The sequence below is a fragment of the Periplaneta americana genome, unplaced genomic scaffold, assembly GCF_040183065.1.
Source record: "Periplaneta americana isolate PAMFEO1 unplaced genomic scaffold, P.americana_PAMFEO1_priV1 scaffold_85, whole genome shotgun sequence".
NCBI classification, from domain to species: Eukaryota; Metazoa; Arthropoda; class Insecta; order Blattodea; family Blattidae; genus Periplaneta; species Periplaneta americana.
This window is the reverse complement of record NW_027185566.1, coordinates 138,689-157,815: the sequence shown is the minus strand read 5'-3', so window position 1 is coordinate 157,815 and position 19,127 is coordinate 138,689. Positions and strand designations below refer to the sequence as shown.

At 34.4% G+C, this 19,127-nt stretch overlaps 1 protein-coding gene across 1 annotated transcript; it reads right to left on the bottom strand.

Moving 5' to 3' along the window:
- Positions 1 to 17,246: 17,246 nt before the first annotated feature.
- On the bottom strand, positions 17,247 to 18,644 carry LOC138694242 (signal recognition particle protein-like). Its single transcript, XM_069817771.1, has one exon. It carries the CDS (start codon positions 18,642 to 18,644, stop codon positions 17,247 to 17,249), a length of 1,398 nt encoding a protein of 465 aa, XP_069673872.1.
- Between the last annotated feature and the right edge of the window lie 483 nt (positions 18,645 to 19,127).

Genomic DNA, 19,127 nt, shown 5'->3' with positions numbered 1-19,127 from the left:
TAATGGGTCTAAAGGGTAAATGCCCTTATGGTTTCCTATAAAAAGTCCATAACTCAAAACAGCCGAACCCCTATTTTTAGAAACATATCCTAGTATATCTCCTTTACGAATTAAAGCTCCTTTTTTTACATTAGGAGAAACCTGAAACAATCCATTATAGGTACTAATAAACTGATATTTATGTAAAAGAGTTACTTTCATCCCCTTGTCTAAAAAACTAATCCCAGCTACTTTACCCTCAGCCGTTGCAATAACAGGTGTAAAGGGAATAGTATTAATGGTCATGATACCATTTCTAGAATCCAAAATTTTCCCTTCACCGTGCAAAGGCCAAATAGAAGGAATATACCGAACAATACTTTCAAATGTCTTTACTTTATTGGTAAGTAACCTAATTTTCTTTTCCACAACTTGAGCATTATTACTCAGATCTTGTAAAACATCTACTTCCTCAGAGGAAGTGGAAACCCTATCCAATCCTGGAATATTCATAATGTTTTCAGAAGTCTTTTTGGAGGCCTCCTGTAAATTTACGAGAGGTCCCCCTACACCTACCTGAAGATTAATGGCACTTTTTAGACCTAAATCACTCAATAGCCCATTTAATGTATTATTAAATTTTTCTTGAGCCACCATTATCTTTCCACTGTTAGAAAGTAGATGGCTCATTTCTTTCACAAATTCCTCATGCTTATGGGCATAAATACTCTCTCTTACCGAATAGTAAATATACCGACCCAAAGTAATAGTAGAAAAAGCAAAGAGTGTAAAAAATACAAATAGAAAAGAACAGAATTTGAATTTAGACAAATTATAATTCCTAACCTTAGCTTGATTATCTGGAATAATCATCAGCGTAAACTTCTTTCCACTCAAAAAAATAAACAATCTTTTCCAAAAAGAATCCCATTTCTGCTTCATTTACTCTGTCCTCAATAATACGAGTGTATTATCGTACCAATAAACACCATACTTTAAAATTAAGTATTTTTTATATAAAGAAAAATTTTTTTTCAAAAAATATAAAAAAGTACAGTCAATTACTTATTCTTTTTTATCATTAAAGGGACCGCAGTATTACCGACGACATTCCCCATTGTAACAACCATATCAAAAAATCGATCACAGGCAAAAAGTAAAGGTAGAGCACTCAATGGAACCCCACCACTCACAAAAACAGCGGCAATCAATAACGATGTACCAGGAACCCCAGCTGCTGCTGCTGCACCTAAAACAGCCGTTGTAATCATTGCAATATACTGAGAAAGACCAAATGTAACGCCAAAAATTTTACCAAAAAAAATGGCTGACATAATATAGTACATTGCCGTTGCTTGTAAATTAACTGTTGTTCCAATAGGAATCACAATATCTGCATCTTTTTTACTGGCTCCAAGTTCTTGAGCTGTTTTAATATTTAAAGGCAAACAAACTAATGAAGCACTAGTACTGAGTGCAAAAATTTGTATCGGGAAAATTTTTCTTACCCAGTCTTTATATCGAACACCCCCTTTTAACCACACAAGAAACCCTAGGACAACATAGATCCAAAATAAAACTAGTAAAGTATAAACAACAAAATAAAACCCTATTTGATAAATAATCTCAAGTCCTGCTACAGATATTGTATACCCAATAAGAGAAAAAACGGCAATGGGGACTAAATACATAATAACTTGCATCATCCAACCCAAAACCTCACTGAGCACATAAACCGCTGATTCGATCCCTTGTTTTGCCTCACCAGGATAGTAGGCCAATCCTAACCCCAAAAAGATACTAAATAAAACCACCTGTAAAATATTATCGCCCGAAAATGCCGCTAGAATATTGTTCGGGATAAGATTAAAAATGTACTCCCCCACACTATGACTTTCAGGAATTTTACTTTGGTATAAATCAACTCCATTCATAAAAGTCGTAGGAATATTTTCTGGATGAATATCCACAGGCATAAAATGTGCTACTACAACTCCCAATATAGCCGCACCTAACATTAAAAATAAAAAATAATAAAGTGCTTTAAAGGCAGAGTTGCCAGAATCTCCTGTATGTTTTAGTTTCATGGTGCTGTTGAGTATGGAAAAAAAGACAATAGGAACGACTAACATCCGTATCAACTTGATAAAAATATCTCCCATAGTCTTCATACCACTGGTATAATCTGGTAAAAATAGCCCCCAAACAACCCCTAAAATAGCTGCCACTAATATATTTAATGAACTTGTCCAATATTTTTTAAAATCTCTCATGTTAAATTTTTCTCCTCAATTTTCTATGTAATCAATGTAGTAATTTAAATTATTTTAGTTTGAAGAGTTGTCTAACACAAAAATCCAAGACCTTCTAACTGAATTTTCAAAATAGGCGGTTTTGAAAATGGTATTAAACTGTAAAATATATGAGGTATTTTACTGGCAAAATCAGCACAAAAAGAACAATTTTTACTAAGCTGAGTCTGATTAAATCGAGAAAAAGTATTTTGGGAGGAAAGGTACGGCTCTAGCCTCCTTTTTTCTGCTCTAGCTAAAACAAAAAAATGGATGACCATTTTCAAAAATTTCATACTTTTTCCTCTTGTAAGACTAGTACCTTCAAAATTCAAAGATATTTTTTCCAGACTTATTTCCAAATAGAATCTTCATTTCTCCACTTCCTAAATATACTCTTTTTTATAAAATAAAAAAGTATATTTCTTATATTTAAATTTAGATATTGTGAGATTGGTATGAAAAAAAAATTCCCCTTGTTCTATAAAATAATTGTTGGAATGGTACTCGGTTGTTTTTTGGGATACTTTGGATATACTTATCGGTGGATTACTCTTTTTAATATAGCTCATACATTTAGCTTATTTTTTACGGATCTTTTAAAATGGCTCATCCCATTTCTCATTTTATCCTTTATGGTGCCCACTGTTACCAAACTGACTACATCTAGTTCTAAATTACTGTTTTATGTCATTTTTTACACTGCTATTTCTTGTTATTTTGCTGCTTTTGTTAGTTTTGTATTGTCTCAGTCCACTCTTCATTGGATTCTTGGTGATATTACTACACAAAATTCTAGTACCATCATCAGTAAAGAATTCTTTAGACTTCCTTTAGCTCCCCTCTTGAGTATATCTCAAGCACTCATACTTTCTATGACACTGATTTTATTTGGTCGTTTTAAAAACGATTCCATTCTTATTCGTGTTTTATTAGATATACAGGACTGGGTAAAAATACTAATGAAAAATCTTGTTCTACCGTTAATGCCATTTTACATTTTAACTGTTTTTATAAAAATTTCTGCTCATGGCTCCTTAGGTTCTACTCTTATATCTTTTTTACCCATAATCGCACTGATTGTATTCACAGATATTTTTCTTGTTCTGTTTTGGAGTTGTCTTTACGGAATAAAAAAAAGAATATCTCCTTTCAAGATTTTAAAAAGCTATAAAACTCCTATTTTATTTGGATTTGCTAGTCAATCTTCTTCTGCTACTCTTCCACTTACTTTAGAATCTTGTTATCAGAATGGAGTTTCTTCGCATATAGTAGATTTTGCTCTTCCACTTGCCACCTCTATTAATGCTACAGGAGGAACCGTTGCAGTAGTAATCTCCAGTGTAGCATTGAGCTTAGTTGGACATTGGGACACCAGCTGGGGACATTTTTTACCGTTTCTCATGAATGTTCCTCTCATTATTTTTTCTTCTGTGGGCGTTCCTGGAGGAGCTTCTTTTGTTATTGGACCACTCCTAGATCATATGCTTCATTTCGATCCTTCTCTAATAGGTCTTACACAAACTATTATCATACTGCAAGATTCTATTTCTACCGCCACTAATGTAGCTACTTGCATTTTCATCACTCTATTTATCGAAAGAAAAACTTCTCAATGGAATTTAAATGCTGAAATCTAATCTCCCTTGGGTTTTCGCAGCTCCTTTATGTGGGTACACCAGTCTGCCTTATCGACAAATATTGGCAAAATACTCTTATGATATGATGTATACCGAAATGGTCAGTATTGACGCCATAGTATATAACAATAAAGAAACGGAACAAATCTATGCCAGTAGTATTGATTTAACAAATGTAGGTGTACAGATTTTTGGCTCTAAAATAGAGCATTTTTTATTGGCTGTAAAAAAACTTTCTCATTTAAATCGTTTTCAAGTCTTTGATATAAATTGTGGATGTCCTGTGTCTAAGGTAATGAAAACAGGCGGGGGTTCCGCATTGCTGAAAGAACCTGAAAAAATCTTTCAAATCGTTCAAAATCTTACTCGAGAATTTCCACACTTAAATATTACTGCAAAAATCCGTCTAGGATTGAATAATAAAGAAAAATCCTACTTAGAAATTGCTCAAGCCGTACAAAACGGAGGAGCAAAACTTATAACTGTACACGGGAGAACTCAAACACAAATTTACAGTGGAGATGTAGATTTTCAGGCTCTCAAAGAAATAAAACAGAGTTTAAGCATCCCTGTAGTTGGTAATGGTGGAATTTTCACTCCAGAAGATGCAAAATATATGATAGAAAACACAGGAGTTGATGGTGTAATGTTAGCTCGTGGAATAATTGGAGCTCCTTGGTTAGGTCAGCAAGTCAAGGACTACTTGCATACAGGCACCTACTCCGAACCTTCCGATACTGATAAAATTTTTCTGATGAGGGAACATTATCAAAAAGAAGCCAGTTTTTGTCCAGACAATGGATTCAGAGAATTTAAAAAAAGCGGAATTGCTTACTTAAAAGGGATGTCTCATATCAAGCCATGGAAAATAAAACTTTCTTTGGCACAATCTCCGAGTGAAATGCAAGAAATTTTGGATGAACTTGTCAACTTTCATTTGAAAAATCCTCTTATTTAAGCTATTTTTTATTTATGGAAAAAATTCATACCATTATTGAAAACACCAATTTAGGAATGCGAGTAGACCAGTTTTTAAGTCATCTCACCCAAGAACCAAGAGAACTAGTTAAACAGCAGTCTCATTCTATTTTAGTGAACCAAAAAAATGTAAAACTTAGCTATAAACTTCAGACGGGAGATACAGTAACTTGGGAGTACTCCGCCACTGTTATGAAAGAACAAACCTTAGTAGCAGAAAATATACCCTTGAATATTTTGTTTGAAGATGAAAATCTACTGGTTATCAACAAAAAAACAGGTATGGTTGTTCATCCAGCTAAAGGACATTGGTCTGGAACACTCAGCCATGCTTTAGCATATCATTTGAATTTGGAAGAAAATTTGGATTTACGTCCTGGAATTGTACACAGATTGGATAAAGATACTAGTGGTTTAATGGTCATTGCAAAAAATTTAAAAACTCAAAAAGGCTTGGTGAGGGATTTTAAAGAAAGGAAAATTCTCAAAATCTATACAGCACTAGTTCAAGGGCAACTTTCAACTACTCATGGAAAAATAGCTGAACCTCTAGCAAGATCAAAGAAGAATCGTCTAATCTTTTGCGTAGATCCTCTCCACGGAAAAGAAGCCCTCACAGAGTATCAAGTCATTCAAGAATTTAGAAAAGCTACTTTAGTACGTGTACGTATACACACAGGGAGAACACATCAAATTCGGGTGCATTTTGCACATATCCACGCCCCTATTATTGGTGATGCTCTTTATTCTAGATGGTATAAGGAACCCCCATTATGTTTAGTTTCCAGTAAGCTTGGTTTTATTCATCCTATAACAAAAGAAAAAATGGAATTTGAAATTCCACTTCCTGAAGAAATCCAGCAAAAAGTAAAAAATTTTGAATAAGTTTGGTTTTATAAAGAAATAAGATTATCTTTTCACAAAACAGAGTTTATTCTCGGATAAACTAAAAATAGGAGGCTTTATGTACACTCAAGATTATTTGAAAAAGATCCACTCACAACTTAACGAATATCTAGGAAACATTAATGTGCTTGTTATTAAGGTAAAAAATTTGCACTATAATGTAAATGGAGTAGAATTTTTTGAAGTCCACGAACTTTTGGATAAGTATTATGAGGAAATCACAGAAGAAATTGATGCTGTTGCAGAAAGAATCAGAATTTTAGATGGAAGACCTGATGCTTCTATGAAAGAGTACTTGCAAAAAAGCAAAATTAAGGAAATTGAAAGTAAAGCATATACCTATACAGATGTGGTAAAATACTTATTGGAAGACTACAAAACTATTATAGAACTTTCACACAGCATCGTCACTACAGCAGAAACAACACATGACATAGGAACTGCCGATTTATTTACAAGAACGATCCAGTTTTACGAAAAAGCCATTTGGATGCTCAGTGCATTTGTTGCTAAATAACTTACATGTTAAAAGTTAGCGTTTCTGGAATTCGCGGAATTTGGGGAGAGGATTTAACTCCAGAGAGTATCCTCTCCTTTACTCGAGCTTTTGCTCAGTATATAAAAAAGCGGAATTCTTCTGATATTTCTACTATTGTTATTGGTGCAGACACAAGACCTACATCCCCGGCATTTAAGTCTATGGTTTGTGCTTTTTTGCAGACATTTGGGTTCAATGTTGTTGATTTAGGAGTTTGTGCTACTCCCGTAGTTTTATTTTCTGTGAGGAAACTCAAAGCTCAAGGTGGGATAGTTATTACAGCATCTCATAATCCTTTAGAGTGGAATGCTTTTAAGTTTATCACTCATGAAGGGTTATTCTTTAATGCAAAACAGATGCAGGAACTTTCAGAGTATCAACTACAAAATTTATCTTTGGAATTTTCTTACCAAACTATAGGCAATTTACAATTAGATAATTCTTTAATAGATCAATATCTGGAGTGTATTCTCCCTTATTTTAAAATTGAGAAAATTAAAAATTCTCGTCTGAGACTAGTAGCAGATGTTATCAATGGAACAGCAGCTCAATTTTTTCCTATTTTAATGCAGTATTTGGGTATGGAGTATTCCATGATTCATGGAGAAACAATCAAAGCCTTTGAACGAGGAGCAGAGCCTAAGCCAGAAAATCTTATTGCTCTAACAAATAAGGTAATAGAAAGAAAAGCTGATATCGGGTTTGCTTTTGATCCTGACGGAGATCGCTTAGCTTTAGTGGATGAAAATGGACAAATCGTTGGAGAAAATTGGACATTAATTATTGCTTACCTTTGTTTTTTAAAGTATCATTCTCCAAAAAATAAGAATATTGCTGTGAACCTGTCCACTTCCATGTTGATAGAAGAAGTTGCAAAACAAAATCAGGCACAGGTATATAGAACTTCTGTAGGAGAAATTAATGTAACCACGATGCTTTTAGAAAAACACTTGGATTTTGGGGGAGAAGGTAATGGAGGGGTCATTTTTCCACATTTAAATCCTTGTCGAGATAGTATTATTGCTGTCCTATTTGTTTTAGAGTATCTAGCATTAGAAAATACTCGGCTTTCCACTATTATCAAACAATTCAAGCTCCCTTTCGGAGTTAATCTAAGTATGCCTATAACAGAAACATTGTCCAATTCAAAAACAGAAGAGCATTTACTCCAGTTAGCTCAGAGTTTAAATTTGCAAAACCCCGAGCTAGACAAGCAAGATGGTTTGAGAATGGCATATTTGGGTGGATGGATTCAGATTCGTGGCTCTAATACAGAACCCATTATTCGGATTATGGGGGAATCTTACAACGCCTCACAACAAGAGGAAATCGTTAAAATAGTGAGAACCTGGTTTTATTAAAGTAAGTCTTTGTACCATTTTTCTTTAATCCTGCTCAAGCTATCGCGACTGATTTGCATTAAAGCTTCGGGAATCTCTTGAATAAAACGAGACTGGTAAAAAAACTCATGTTGCCCACGAACATACATTCTTGCTGGGCTTATGAGAAAAAGTCCTTTTTTTGCCCGTGTTACAGCAACATAAAATAATCGTCTTTCTTCTTCAAGCTGTTCTTTTGTTTCAATGCTCAAATAATGAGGGAAAATTTCCTCTACCAACCCAACAACAAAAACATAATCAAATTCCAATCCTTTACATCCGTGTACACTCGTTAGAATAATACCTGGAGAATTTTCCTCCTGAATAGAATTCCCTTCATGAGTGTCAGAACTATCCATCAGAGCAACACTTTCTACAAAAGCTTCAAATGTTCCCCCCATATCCAGATATTTACGGTAAGCTCTATCTAATTCTGCCAAACTAAAAAAACGATCTTCTGTTTTAGCAACATCTTTGTCATACTCTACTAAATAATTTTTATATTCAATTGACTCTATAAGAATTTTCAAAATATCTTGAGGGGTTTTCAGCAACGTTTGCTTGAGGTCTTTTAAAACTAATAACCATTGTTTAATCTGTTCTTGGGCATATTGAGTTAGTCTAATTTCTTTTGGTGGACTTTCTAAAACACTATAAAGCGTCTTATTGTTTTCTCTCGCATAGTTGAGTAACTTTTCTTTGGACGTATCTCCTACTCCCCGAGAAGGGATATTAATAATCCTCAAAATAGCTAGATTATCTTGAGGGTTGGATAAAATTCTAAAATAGGCCAAAATATCTTTGACTTCTTTTTTCTCGTAGAATTTTCTACCTCCCAGGAGAGTATAAGGAATCCCTTGTCGCACCAATTCTCGCTCGAATATTTTGGATTGATTATTAGTTCTATAGATAATAGCCGCTGTTTGATCAGGTTGCCTAATTTTCAATATAGTATCAATACAAAATTGTGCTTCTTGTTCGTCTGTCTGGGCAATATACAAAGTCGGAAGTTCTTTTTGTTCTTGATTGTGTGCGAAAAGTTTTTTCCCCAGGCGGTTATCATTATACGCAATAGTATGATTTGCCAAATTCAGAATTGGTGCTGTACTTCTATAATTTTCTTCTAATCGAAGAATCTCCAAATCTGGAAAATCCTGAGAAAGATTCAAAATATTTCCGATATGAGCACCTCTAAAACTATAAATAGACTGATCATCATCCCCTACAAAAGTTATATTTTTCCCCTTATCTCCCATCAACATTTTTAGCAATAAAAATTGAACTTTATTGGTATCCTGAAATTCATCCACTAAAATAGCTTGGAACTGATTTTGCCAAAAATGCTGTACTTCTCTGTCTTTATGAAACAAATGAATTACATTGAGCTGGATATCATCAAAATCCATTGCATTCGCCCGTAACAGTTCTTCTTGATATTTTTCATATACAAATGCAACATCTTTTAAAAAAAGATTATTCGTTTTTTCCGCTAAGGTAAAAACTTCTTGAGGAGTTAAAAAATCATTTTTTAAACGACTGAGAGATTTTCGAACATCAGTTGGTTTATTAACATACTTTAACAAATTTTCTTTAACAATTCTTTTGATAATTCCTAGTTGGTCATCATCATCAATAATAGAAAACTGTGAAGTGTAACCCAAAATTTTACCATGCCACCGTAAGATTTTTATACAATTAGCATGGAATGTTCCAATATAAGACTGTTTTTCTGATTTTTCACTAATATCCATATAGCGTCTCAAAAGCTCTAGAGTCCTAGTTCTCATCTCTTTGGCTGCTTTATTTGTAAAAGTAAGAGCCAAAATGCGATTTAAATCAACTTGTTTTTCCAAAACGAGATAGGCAATTTTATAAGAAATTGTTCTCGTTTTTCCCGTACCTGCTCCAGATAGAACAAGAAGCGGCTTATCTATTTGAGTAACTGCTTCTTGCTGTGGAATATTGAGTTCTTCTTTAATATCTTCTAATATAGACATCATTAGTTAACCTTAGTTATTAGTTAAACCTGGTGTTTCTGTTGGGGCTAAATCTGCCTGTGTATCAATGGTTGTTTCCATACTATTTTCAGTAGTGTTATCTGCTGAACTTACTACACTATCATCTGTGGTAGAAACATCGGATATTTCTTCTGTACCAGTACCAATACTATCAGTATTAGCGTTAGATTCTACGGAATCCACTGTACCCAGCACAGCATCATCGGTTGTAGTATCTACATTTTCAGTGCCTTCTTCAGTTTGTTCGTCTTGTGAGTCGACACTTTTTTCCATTTTGATGTGAACTTCTACACGACGGTTTTTTCTTCTATTGGCACTAGTAAAAGGTTTGGCAAGAGGTTTACTATCGCTATATCCCTGTGCTGAGAGTCTTTCGCCCTCTACCCCTTGATTAATAAGGTACTGTTTTGCATTACGAGCCCGACCATTAGCTATTTTTCTTTTTGCCCACTTCGGACCAATATTATCGGAGTGCCCACCTATAGTGGCTGTAGCACTAGGATTTTCCTTTAAAAGTTTGGCTATTTTTGCTAGAGTTTTTCTTACTGCTGGTCTCAAGTCTGTTTTATTAAAAGCAAAAAGTAAGTCTGTGAACACAACGTCAAAATTTCCATCTTTTTCTTGTTTTACATCAATTCCTGCTGCTTTTTTTGAAGTAATACCATAATCAGCAGCTGGATACCGTTGTGCATTTTGCAGTAATTCCTGTAGTCGCTCTACTATTTTTTGCCGACGATCTCGTAGCTGTTGTAGCTGTTCTGGATTCAAACTAGATTCATCGGTGTTATTTAAGTTAATAAGCTCATCTTGTAGGTCATTTTTTTCTTGTTCCTCTTGAGGATCAGAAAAACGGTTTTCTTCTTTGCCCAAAGTTTCTGTCAGCTCTTTGTTCAAATCCGTTTTGAGCGTTTGATGTTCTACTTTTACTTCTGGAGTCAACCCCGCTTCCTCCACAGTATTCAGTTTAAGAAGCTCCTCAAATAACTCTCCTCGCGGCTCTTTTTCTACCGCTACTGTAGTTTCTTCTTTTGGTGCTTCTACCACAGGTGCTGCTACTTGTTCAGCAGGAGGAGTAGTCGCTTGAGCTTGTGTTTCTGAAGTCGTATCTTCTAGTGGTGCCAACTCCTCCAATTTTTCTGGTTCTGGCACAATACTTCCATCTAGAAGTCCCAATAACTCATTCAACAGTGCCTCTCGCTGCTCTCGCAATGCTATCAATTCTGATGGAGTTAGTTTAGATTCATCTTCTGTATTCAAATTGGACAGCTCTTTAAGAACTCCTTGTTTTCTATTTTCTACTTCTGGATTAGAACTTTTATTTTCCTCACGCCCTAAAAGATCCGTTAAACGACTATTGAGTTCACTTTTATAAGAATTGTGTGTAACTTTATCTTCTGGCGATAAATTTTGCTCATCTACCTTATTTAAATTTTTTATCTCCTGAAACAGCCCTCCTTTCTCTAGTAAAGCCTGTAAATCGTTAATATGTGAGGTTCTTTGTTGTCTTAAATCTTCCAATGCCTGTGGTTCTAGGGCTGACTCGTCTTGCTGGTTCAATCCTATAATCTCACTAGCAAGCTCTTGTTTTCTGTCTTCTATACTAGGAAAATCTGTAATATTTTCTTGTTGTTTTAGAAAATCTTGTAATTCCTGATTCAAATCGGCTTTGTGAGAGGTATGTCTTTCTTTATCTTTTGGGCTTAACTGAGCTTCTGCTACTGTATTGAGCTTTCTTAGCTCTGTAAATAAATCACTCTTGGGTTCATCTTTAACTGTTTGCCCACAAGAAACGGCAAACAAAACTAACAGAATGTTAATCCATAACTTCTTCATAAAAATCCTCTTCTCTTCCTCTTAACTAAACTACCCCATTCAGAAATAATAATATCTTCTCCCACTATAACCAAATCTTTTTACAGCTTTATATTTTTATCTTTTATCGCTGTGTCTTTTTTCACTTCTAATCTCATCTCTACACGGCGGTTTTTTTGACGATGTAACCTTGAATTATTGGGGAATCTCGGCTTTTTATCAGATAAACCCTTATAAGTTATTCTTTTAGCGGCAATTCCGTGTTTTTTTAGATATTTTGCCACTGTTTTAGCTCTCCCACTCGCAATTTTCGCCTTAGCTTTCTTAGGTCCAATATTATCGGAGTGCCCTGTAATATGTACCACTGTTGTGGGATATTCCTTCATAATAACGATCAATTTATCTAAAACTTTTCTTCCTCTTAGCTTCAGATTTGTTTTATTAAACTGAAAAAGAATATCGTCCAAAGTTACCTTAAGGGCGGCATCCTCTTTTTCGACCTCAACTTCATCTCCAATCGCTTTTTGAGTCTCACTCACAACTTGTTCTTCCACAGCTGGTGGTAATACTGGTTCTATTATAGACTCTTTAACGGCACCGCTACAGGATACAAAAAAAGCAATTCCAAATAAAATGGTTAAAAATTTACGCATACTATTCCTCCAGGTATGATTTCGTTTTATCATATTGACATTATTGCGTAATAATATCAATTTCTACTCTCCTGTTTTTTCTTCTATTATCAGCACTAGTATTGGATACTCGTGGTTTTCTATCAGCAGCTCCTGCAAAAGTAATACGAGAGGAATCTATACCTCTCTTTATAAAAAAGTTTGCCACTGTTTTGGCTCTTCCATCGGCAATACGTTCTTTAGCTTGGAGACTTCCTATATCGTCAGAATGACCAGTAATATGAATAGCAGCATGGGGATTATCTTTAAGGAGTTCCACAATCTGAGATAATGTCAAAATCACTTGGGGTCTCAAAGAAGTTTTATTAAAATGGAAAAGTAAATCTCCTAATATCAGTTTTACTCCTTGTTCTTGCTTTGTAACTTCCATATATTTATCAATATTTTGAGCTTTTTTGGCTAGTTTTTCAATAGCTTCTTTATTTTTTTCCAAAAGAGTAACAATACCATATTCCTTACCAGACCAACGTCTTTCTTCCTTATTTTTCCATAAGTAGGTAAAATCATAAGCTCCTATATCCAAAACCTCTTCTTGCTGAGATTTATTCCAAAACACAAGACCATGATAAAAGCCTTTTGCCTCTTGTACTGGATTCCCATTTTGCTTTTCCATATTACGAGTCTGCTCTATATGTTCTTGAGCAGAATAATCCACAGTATAAAATACATGAATAATAGCAAGCTCTAATCCCTGTTTTGAGCTTGGTTTCCATTTTAAAAAATTTGAGAGTTCTTTTTCTATGTCAAAATCATATTGCTTATATTTTTGCACCCATTTTTCAAAATCCTCTGGAGATAAAGTAATATCTTGCAAATATTGGTATTTTGCATAAAATGGTACCAAAAACGGTTGTTTATAATGGAGTAAAGAAAAATCCTGTGCCTCCACTCCTAAGTCGTTCCAAGTATCTCCTATTTTTATATCTGTACTAGGAAACACTGGCACACTTCTAACACTCGGATAATAATCCTCCTGTGAAAAAACCTGTATTTTACCATTTTTATTCCTAGAAAAAAAACTTTTATAAACTTTATCTCTGTCTACGGCATTAAATGCTTCTTGAGACCGAAATAGCCTTTGAGAGTAATGATATTCCCCTTTTAAAGACAAAGTTTTTCGTTCTATATCAGCATCTTGAGTTCTCAAAAAAGCTTCATAAGCCTGTTCGAAAGAAGCACGAGGTATTCCTGTATTTTGTTCCACATTTTGTAAGGAAGCGCTAAAAATTCTATAATTTCTGCTGTCATCCGTATTATTAAATTGAAAAATAAAAGAATAAGCAAAAAATGGGTATAAGCTCATTACTAAAACTAGTGTCCAACGCCACATACTAACCCAAATCACGATATAAAATAAACGTTCCAAAATCTTCCGTTTCTGGATATTCTAGAACAGGATAATCAATCCACCAGTGTTGAGTAGATAGATTTTGTTCAGGAACGACCTCCGTATCCTCTTGCTCTTCTTCCTCACCCAGTACCAAAGAGTGATCTTCCAAATCACTTTCTTGAAAAGAGCCGTCTACAACATCTTCGTTCTGTTTTTTCAAAAATAAAGCACTAGATTCTTCTTCTACATCTGCACTACTATTTTGAATGGACTCAGCTGGTTTTACTATGCTTCTTGAATCAAGAGTTTCATAGCTATTTCCCTCTATGTCCTCCAATATTTTCGAGGAATCGGTATCTTGAAAAGAATCTACTTCTTTATTCTCATCTTTTTCAGTATTTAGAGGCTCATCTGAATTCAAATTCTCTGTATGGGATGATTCTTCTTCAACAATTATCTCGGCAATATTAATTTGATTTTCTTCATGGGACTTTGTATCGTCGCCTGAGATTTCCAGCAATTCTTGTTCTTTTAAAGCTTCTATTTCTTCATCATCCAATATATTTTGATTTTTGTACTCTTTTTGAAACTTTTTCCCCAAAGCAGGTGGAGTGTTAAAATTTTTAATATCTTCAAAATCCTTTAAAGTGGTCTCATTAGGATCCAGTTCTCCCTCCAAATCCATTTCATCTCTAATATCATAAGCTTTCATATCTTCATCTTCCACTGGAGTAAGAAGCTCCGTCAACTCTTCTTGAGTCAAATTGACTTCATTGCCCAACTTATCCTCATTATGATGATGGACTTGTTCTTCCTCTTTATTTTCCACAATTTCACCCAACTCCGTAAAATCTTCTCCAAGTTCCGTCTTTTCTAAAACTGCATTAACTTTCTGAATAATAGTTTCAACATAATTATAAGGGTAAGTATCTTCCGCTAAATTCTCATTTACTTCAAATTTAGGAATCTGCAAACTATTAGCAATACTAGCATCGGCAACAACAATGTCAACACCTTCATAAGAAGGAAGTATAGGGCGGTCATACTGTTCTGTTGTCTGTTCTTGTATATCTTCTGCCAACCGGATCATTTCACTACCGTTATTAGTTTTTCTTTTGAGATTAGTAGTAAAAGAAATCCCTTCATACCATTCTCCCGTATCATAGGAAGTGTCAGTATCTGTCCATTCATCATAGACTTGAATTGTAGGATCTGCTGTTTTAATCAATCCAGACTCTTGGAATACACTATGAGATGGATATTGCTGAACTTGTGGCATAGAGACCCCATAGTTGAGAGAATGTTCAATTTGACCAATAATATTAGACTGATGTAGCTGGTGCAAAATTTGTTGGATATGTTTTTGAGCCTCTTTACTTAAGTGGAGTTCATTTATTTTCTCTAAAACAGCTTGAAGCACATCTTTATTTTTGGTATTTTTAATCAAAACTTCTAGATAGCGTACCAACTCTTCTAGAGTGATCTCTTGTTTAATAATCCTACTTTCTAAATTGTCAATGACTAGGAACTGTTCTTCTAAAAAATTTTTTCCAAAACTGAATGGACTCATGCCAACTAAGCCTTATATATTATTTCTGTTGTACTGATTGTCGGAAACCCTGAGCGGATTGTTTAAATTTTTAAGTAAAAAATTAGACAATCTCATTCTAAAAAGAAAGAATAACGAAACTCTTATTTACCGTATAAAAATGATAAAGATCGTTTACTAATACAGAATACACCTCCAAGTTTATTATAACTCAAAATATCATTTTTTGAAAGAAGAATTTAAACAATTCTCTTAAAAATTTTAATCAGATGAAAAATGTCTAAGAGGATGATGAAGCTCTATCACTTCTGCTAGTTCTTCTTTTTTTAGATGCGTATATACCTGAGTAGTGGAGATATTACTGTGTCCTAGTAAAACTTGAATTACTCTGAGATCAGCTCCATTAAACAGTAAATGAGTCGCAAAGGTATGTCTGAGCGTGTGTGGATAAACATTTGTTTGAATACAAGCCTGTTTTGCATACTTTTTAATCATTTTCCACACACTAATGCGACTAAAAGGTTTACCTAGTTTAGTAAGAAAACAAGGTTGTCTGAGTTTTTGCCCTCTCATTTTGGCAGAAAAAATAGGATACCCATGCGCAAAGTACTGTTCTAGGCGGTATTTCGCATTAGCTCCTATCGGTACAATTCTCTGTTTGTTTCCTTTTCCTGTAATCTTAATCCAAGAGTCTTCAAAATCAATATCCTCTATCAATAGAGAGATTACTTCCGATACACGCAGACCACAAGAATACATGATCTCTATCATGGCTATATCTCGATAGCCATCAGGTTTGCTACAGTCCACAGCCATCATTAATTGTTCTAATTCTTTATACTCTAGCACACTCGGTTGGTGTAGTGTTAATTTTGGAGATTTAATTTCCGAAAAAACAACCTCTTGGCTTTGATAGGATTGATATTCTTCCAAATAACTAAAAAAATGTTTAATACTGGCAAAATAACGTCTTCTCGTTTTTATATTATTTGAAACAGATTCTAAAAAATTGAGAAATTGATAGAGATTAAAATCATCTAGACTAGAATATTTTACTGCTTGACCCTCCAAAAAGTGAAAGTATATACTTAAGTCGCTCTTGTAAGCCAAAACAGTATTTTTTGAAAAACCTCGTGTAAATTCAAGATAGTACACAAACGCTTCCAAAAGAGGTTGGAAAGCTGATTCATTTGGATTTGGAAAACTATTACTATGGTTGGTCATTTTTTACTTTATCCAGTAAAGCGTTAATATAGCTCGTTTTTGCAATACTATCGTCTTGAATAAAATAAAATTTAGGAATTTTTTTGAGATGCATCTTCCTACCTAACTGCCCTTGTATCCAAGAGGATTTAGATTGAAAAAGATTAATAATAGGGATTTCCTTATCCTTATTTAAAACAGAAATAAAAATTCGAGCCGAAGAAAGATCCTTGGAGAGATGGATACTAACAATCTGTACACTCTCGCCCTCTAATAAGGGATCTTGAATAGATAATTGAAAGATAGACGAAAGCTCTCTTTCAAAAAGGCTCTTGAGTCTATCTATTCTCTGAAAAGGTCGAGCCATATACCTCCACCACTAAACTTTCTTTATTCTAAAATTTCCAAAAGAACACGCTTATGCTGTTTGGCAGCCAAAACACCCAATAGAGTTCTAATAGATCTTGCAATTCTACCACCTCTACCAATAACCTTAGCAATATCTTCTGGATTAACGGAGAGCTCCAATATGGTGGAGTGTGCTCCTTCTACAACTTTTATTTTAACATCATCTGGGTGATCTACAATAGCTTTAACAATATATTCAACAAATTCTTGAACTGAGGGCATATAAGAACTCCTTCTCCTCTACTTTTTTAGTAACAGATTTATACAATACCTAGCTGTTTAACAATCACTTGAACAGCTTCTGAAGGACAAGCTCCTCTATCTACCCATCTTTTATAACTCTCTGCATTTAAATGGACTGGCTGAATCACCTTATCTTTAGCAGAAACTTTAGGACTATAATAACCCAATTCTTCTATAACTTTACCATCTCTCCTATTTTTGGAGTCAGCTACAACAACACGATAAAATGGATTTTTTTTCTTTCCCATTCTTTTAAGACGAATAACAACCATAAGACCTCCTACTTCATCCAGTTTTTAAAATTGGCAATGTCATCTGGAAAATTTTTTGCCAAGGAATTAGGGTCTAAATTTAACTCTTCTGAACCTGGATTTCCAAATAATTTTGCATTTTTAGAAAACTTCTTAACCATCTTACCCATTTTCTGAAATTGTTCCATAAAAAGAGTAATATCCCTCATAGTATGTCCAGACCCCTTGGCAATCCTCCTTTTTCGGCTGGACTCTATGATTTTATAATTTTTACGTTCTTTTCGGGTCATAGAAAAAATCATAGACTCCATTTTTCCAAATTCTTTGTTCATTCTTTCTGGATCGGCACTCTTCAGATTTGCAGGCATCATGGGCAACATTTTTATAATACTGCCTAATCCTCCCATTTTTCTCATCATTTGGATCTGTTTTAGAAAGTCATTTAAATCTAATTGACCTGCCATCATTCTTTTGCTCATTTCTTCAGCATCTTTTTCCTCAATAATCTGTTGGGTTTTTTCCACAAGAGTCAAAATGTCTCCTCGTCCTAAAATTCGCCCTACAATCCTATCAGGATAAAAAACATCTAAATCGGATAACTTCTCTCCAACACCAATATAACGAATAGGTTTACCAGTAATTTGTTTTATAGAAAGAGCCGCCCCTGCCTTAGCATCACTATCAAATTTAGTCAAAACTACTCCCGTTATATCCACAGATTGATTAAACGCTGCCGCTACAGAAATAGCATTTTGTCCCATCATAGAATCTGCAACAAAAAAGATTTCTTGGGGTTTAGAAATTTTTTTGATATCTTTAATTTCTTTCATCAACTCCTCATCTAAGTGGAGACGACCCGCTGTATCTACTATAGCTACTTGAATAAGATTTTTTTTTGCGTATTTTAAACCATTTTCCACTATTTTACGAGCATTATTATGATCTTCAGTATAAAAGGCAACTCCTACCTGTTCTGATAAAACTCGCAGTTGATCTTTTGCAGAAGGACGATAAACATCCGCAGCTATAAGTAAAACAGAAGTTTCTTTTTTCAACTTGAACGCAAGTTTAGCCGCTGTAGTGGTTTTTCCGCTACCTTGTAAACCAACAAGAAGAACCACCCCCAACTCCCCCTTAGGAAGGTTAAGTTTTTCCTGAGTCTCATTACCTAAGAGAGCTACTAATTCATCATACACAATTTTATAAAACTGCTCCACTGGTTCTACATTTTGGTAGACTTTTTCACCCAGAACACGATGGATAAGTTTTTGTTCCAAATCTTTAACTACCTGATAATTCACATCCGCTTCCAACAGAGCCAGTCTGATTTCTTTGATCCCATCTACTATATTATTTTCCGTTATTTTAGAATTTCCTCGTAAAGTTTTAAAAATACCGCCGAGTTTTGTTTGTAAACTTTCAAACATTTTACTTGTCCTTTTTTGTTCAATATCAGGTAAAATTTACACGGAACTTCAGAATAAACAAAACCTTTTTCACAAGGAACAAAAAAATGAAGCTTGAAAAATATGAATTTAAAAAACGATAATACAATGCCCAAAAACTGGAAAGACACCATAGAAAAGGCTCAAATTTCGGCTCTATTGCTGAAAAATATTCCCGACAATATCAGCCCTATCTACCAAGAAATCATTGTATGTCTTAAAGAGTCATGTTTTACAGCAACTATACTTCTAATGAGAAAAATGCTCGTTCATATCGCTATTCATCTAGGAGACGACCCACATGAATCTTTTTACGAATATTTGAACTATATCCAAAGTAAAATTGCTCTTTCTGAAGAGTCCCTCAATATTCTTACTCACTTGAGAATAGAAGCCAATAAAGTCAGTCACGAAATCAGCTTGGCTTCTCCTAAAAATGTGTTGCAGTATCTCCACGCTATTAAC

Excerpts from the sequence above, each read along its gene's own strand:
- LOC138694242 (XM_069817771.1), bottom strand. The coding sequence starts at position 18,644 with ATGTTTGAAAGTTTACAAACAAAACTCGGCGGTATTTTTAAAACTTTA.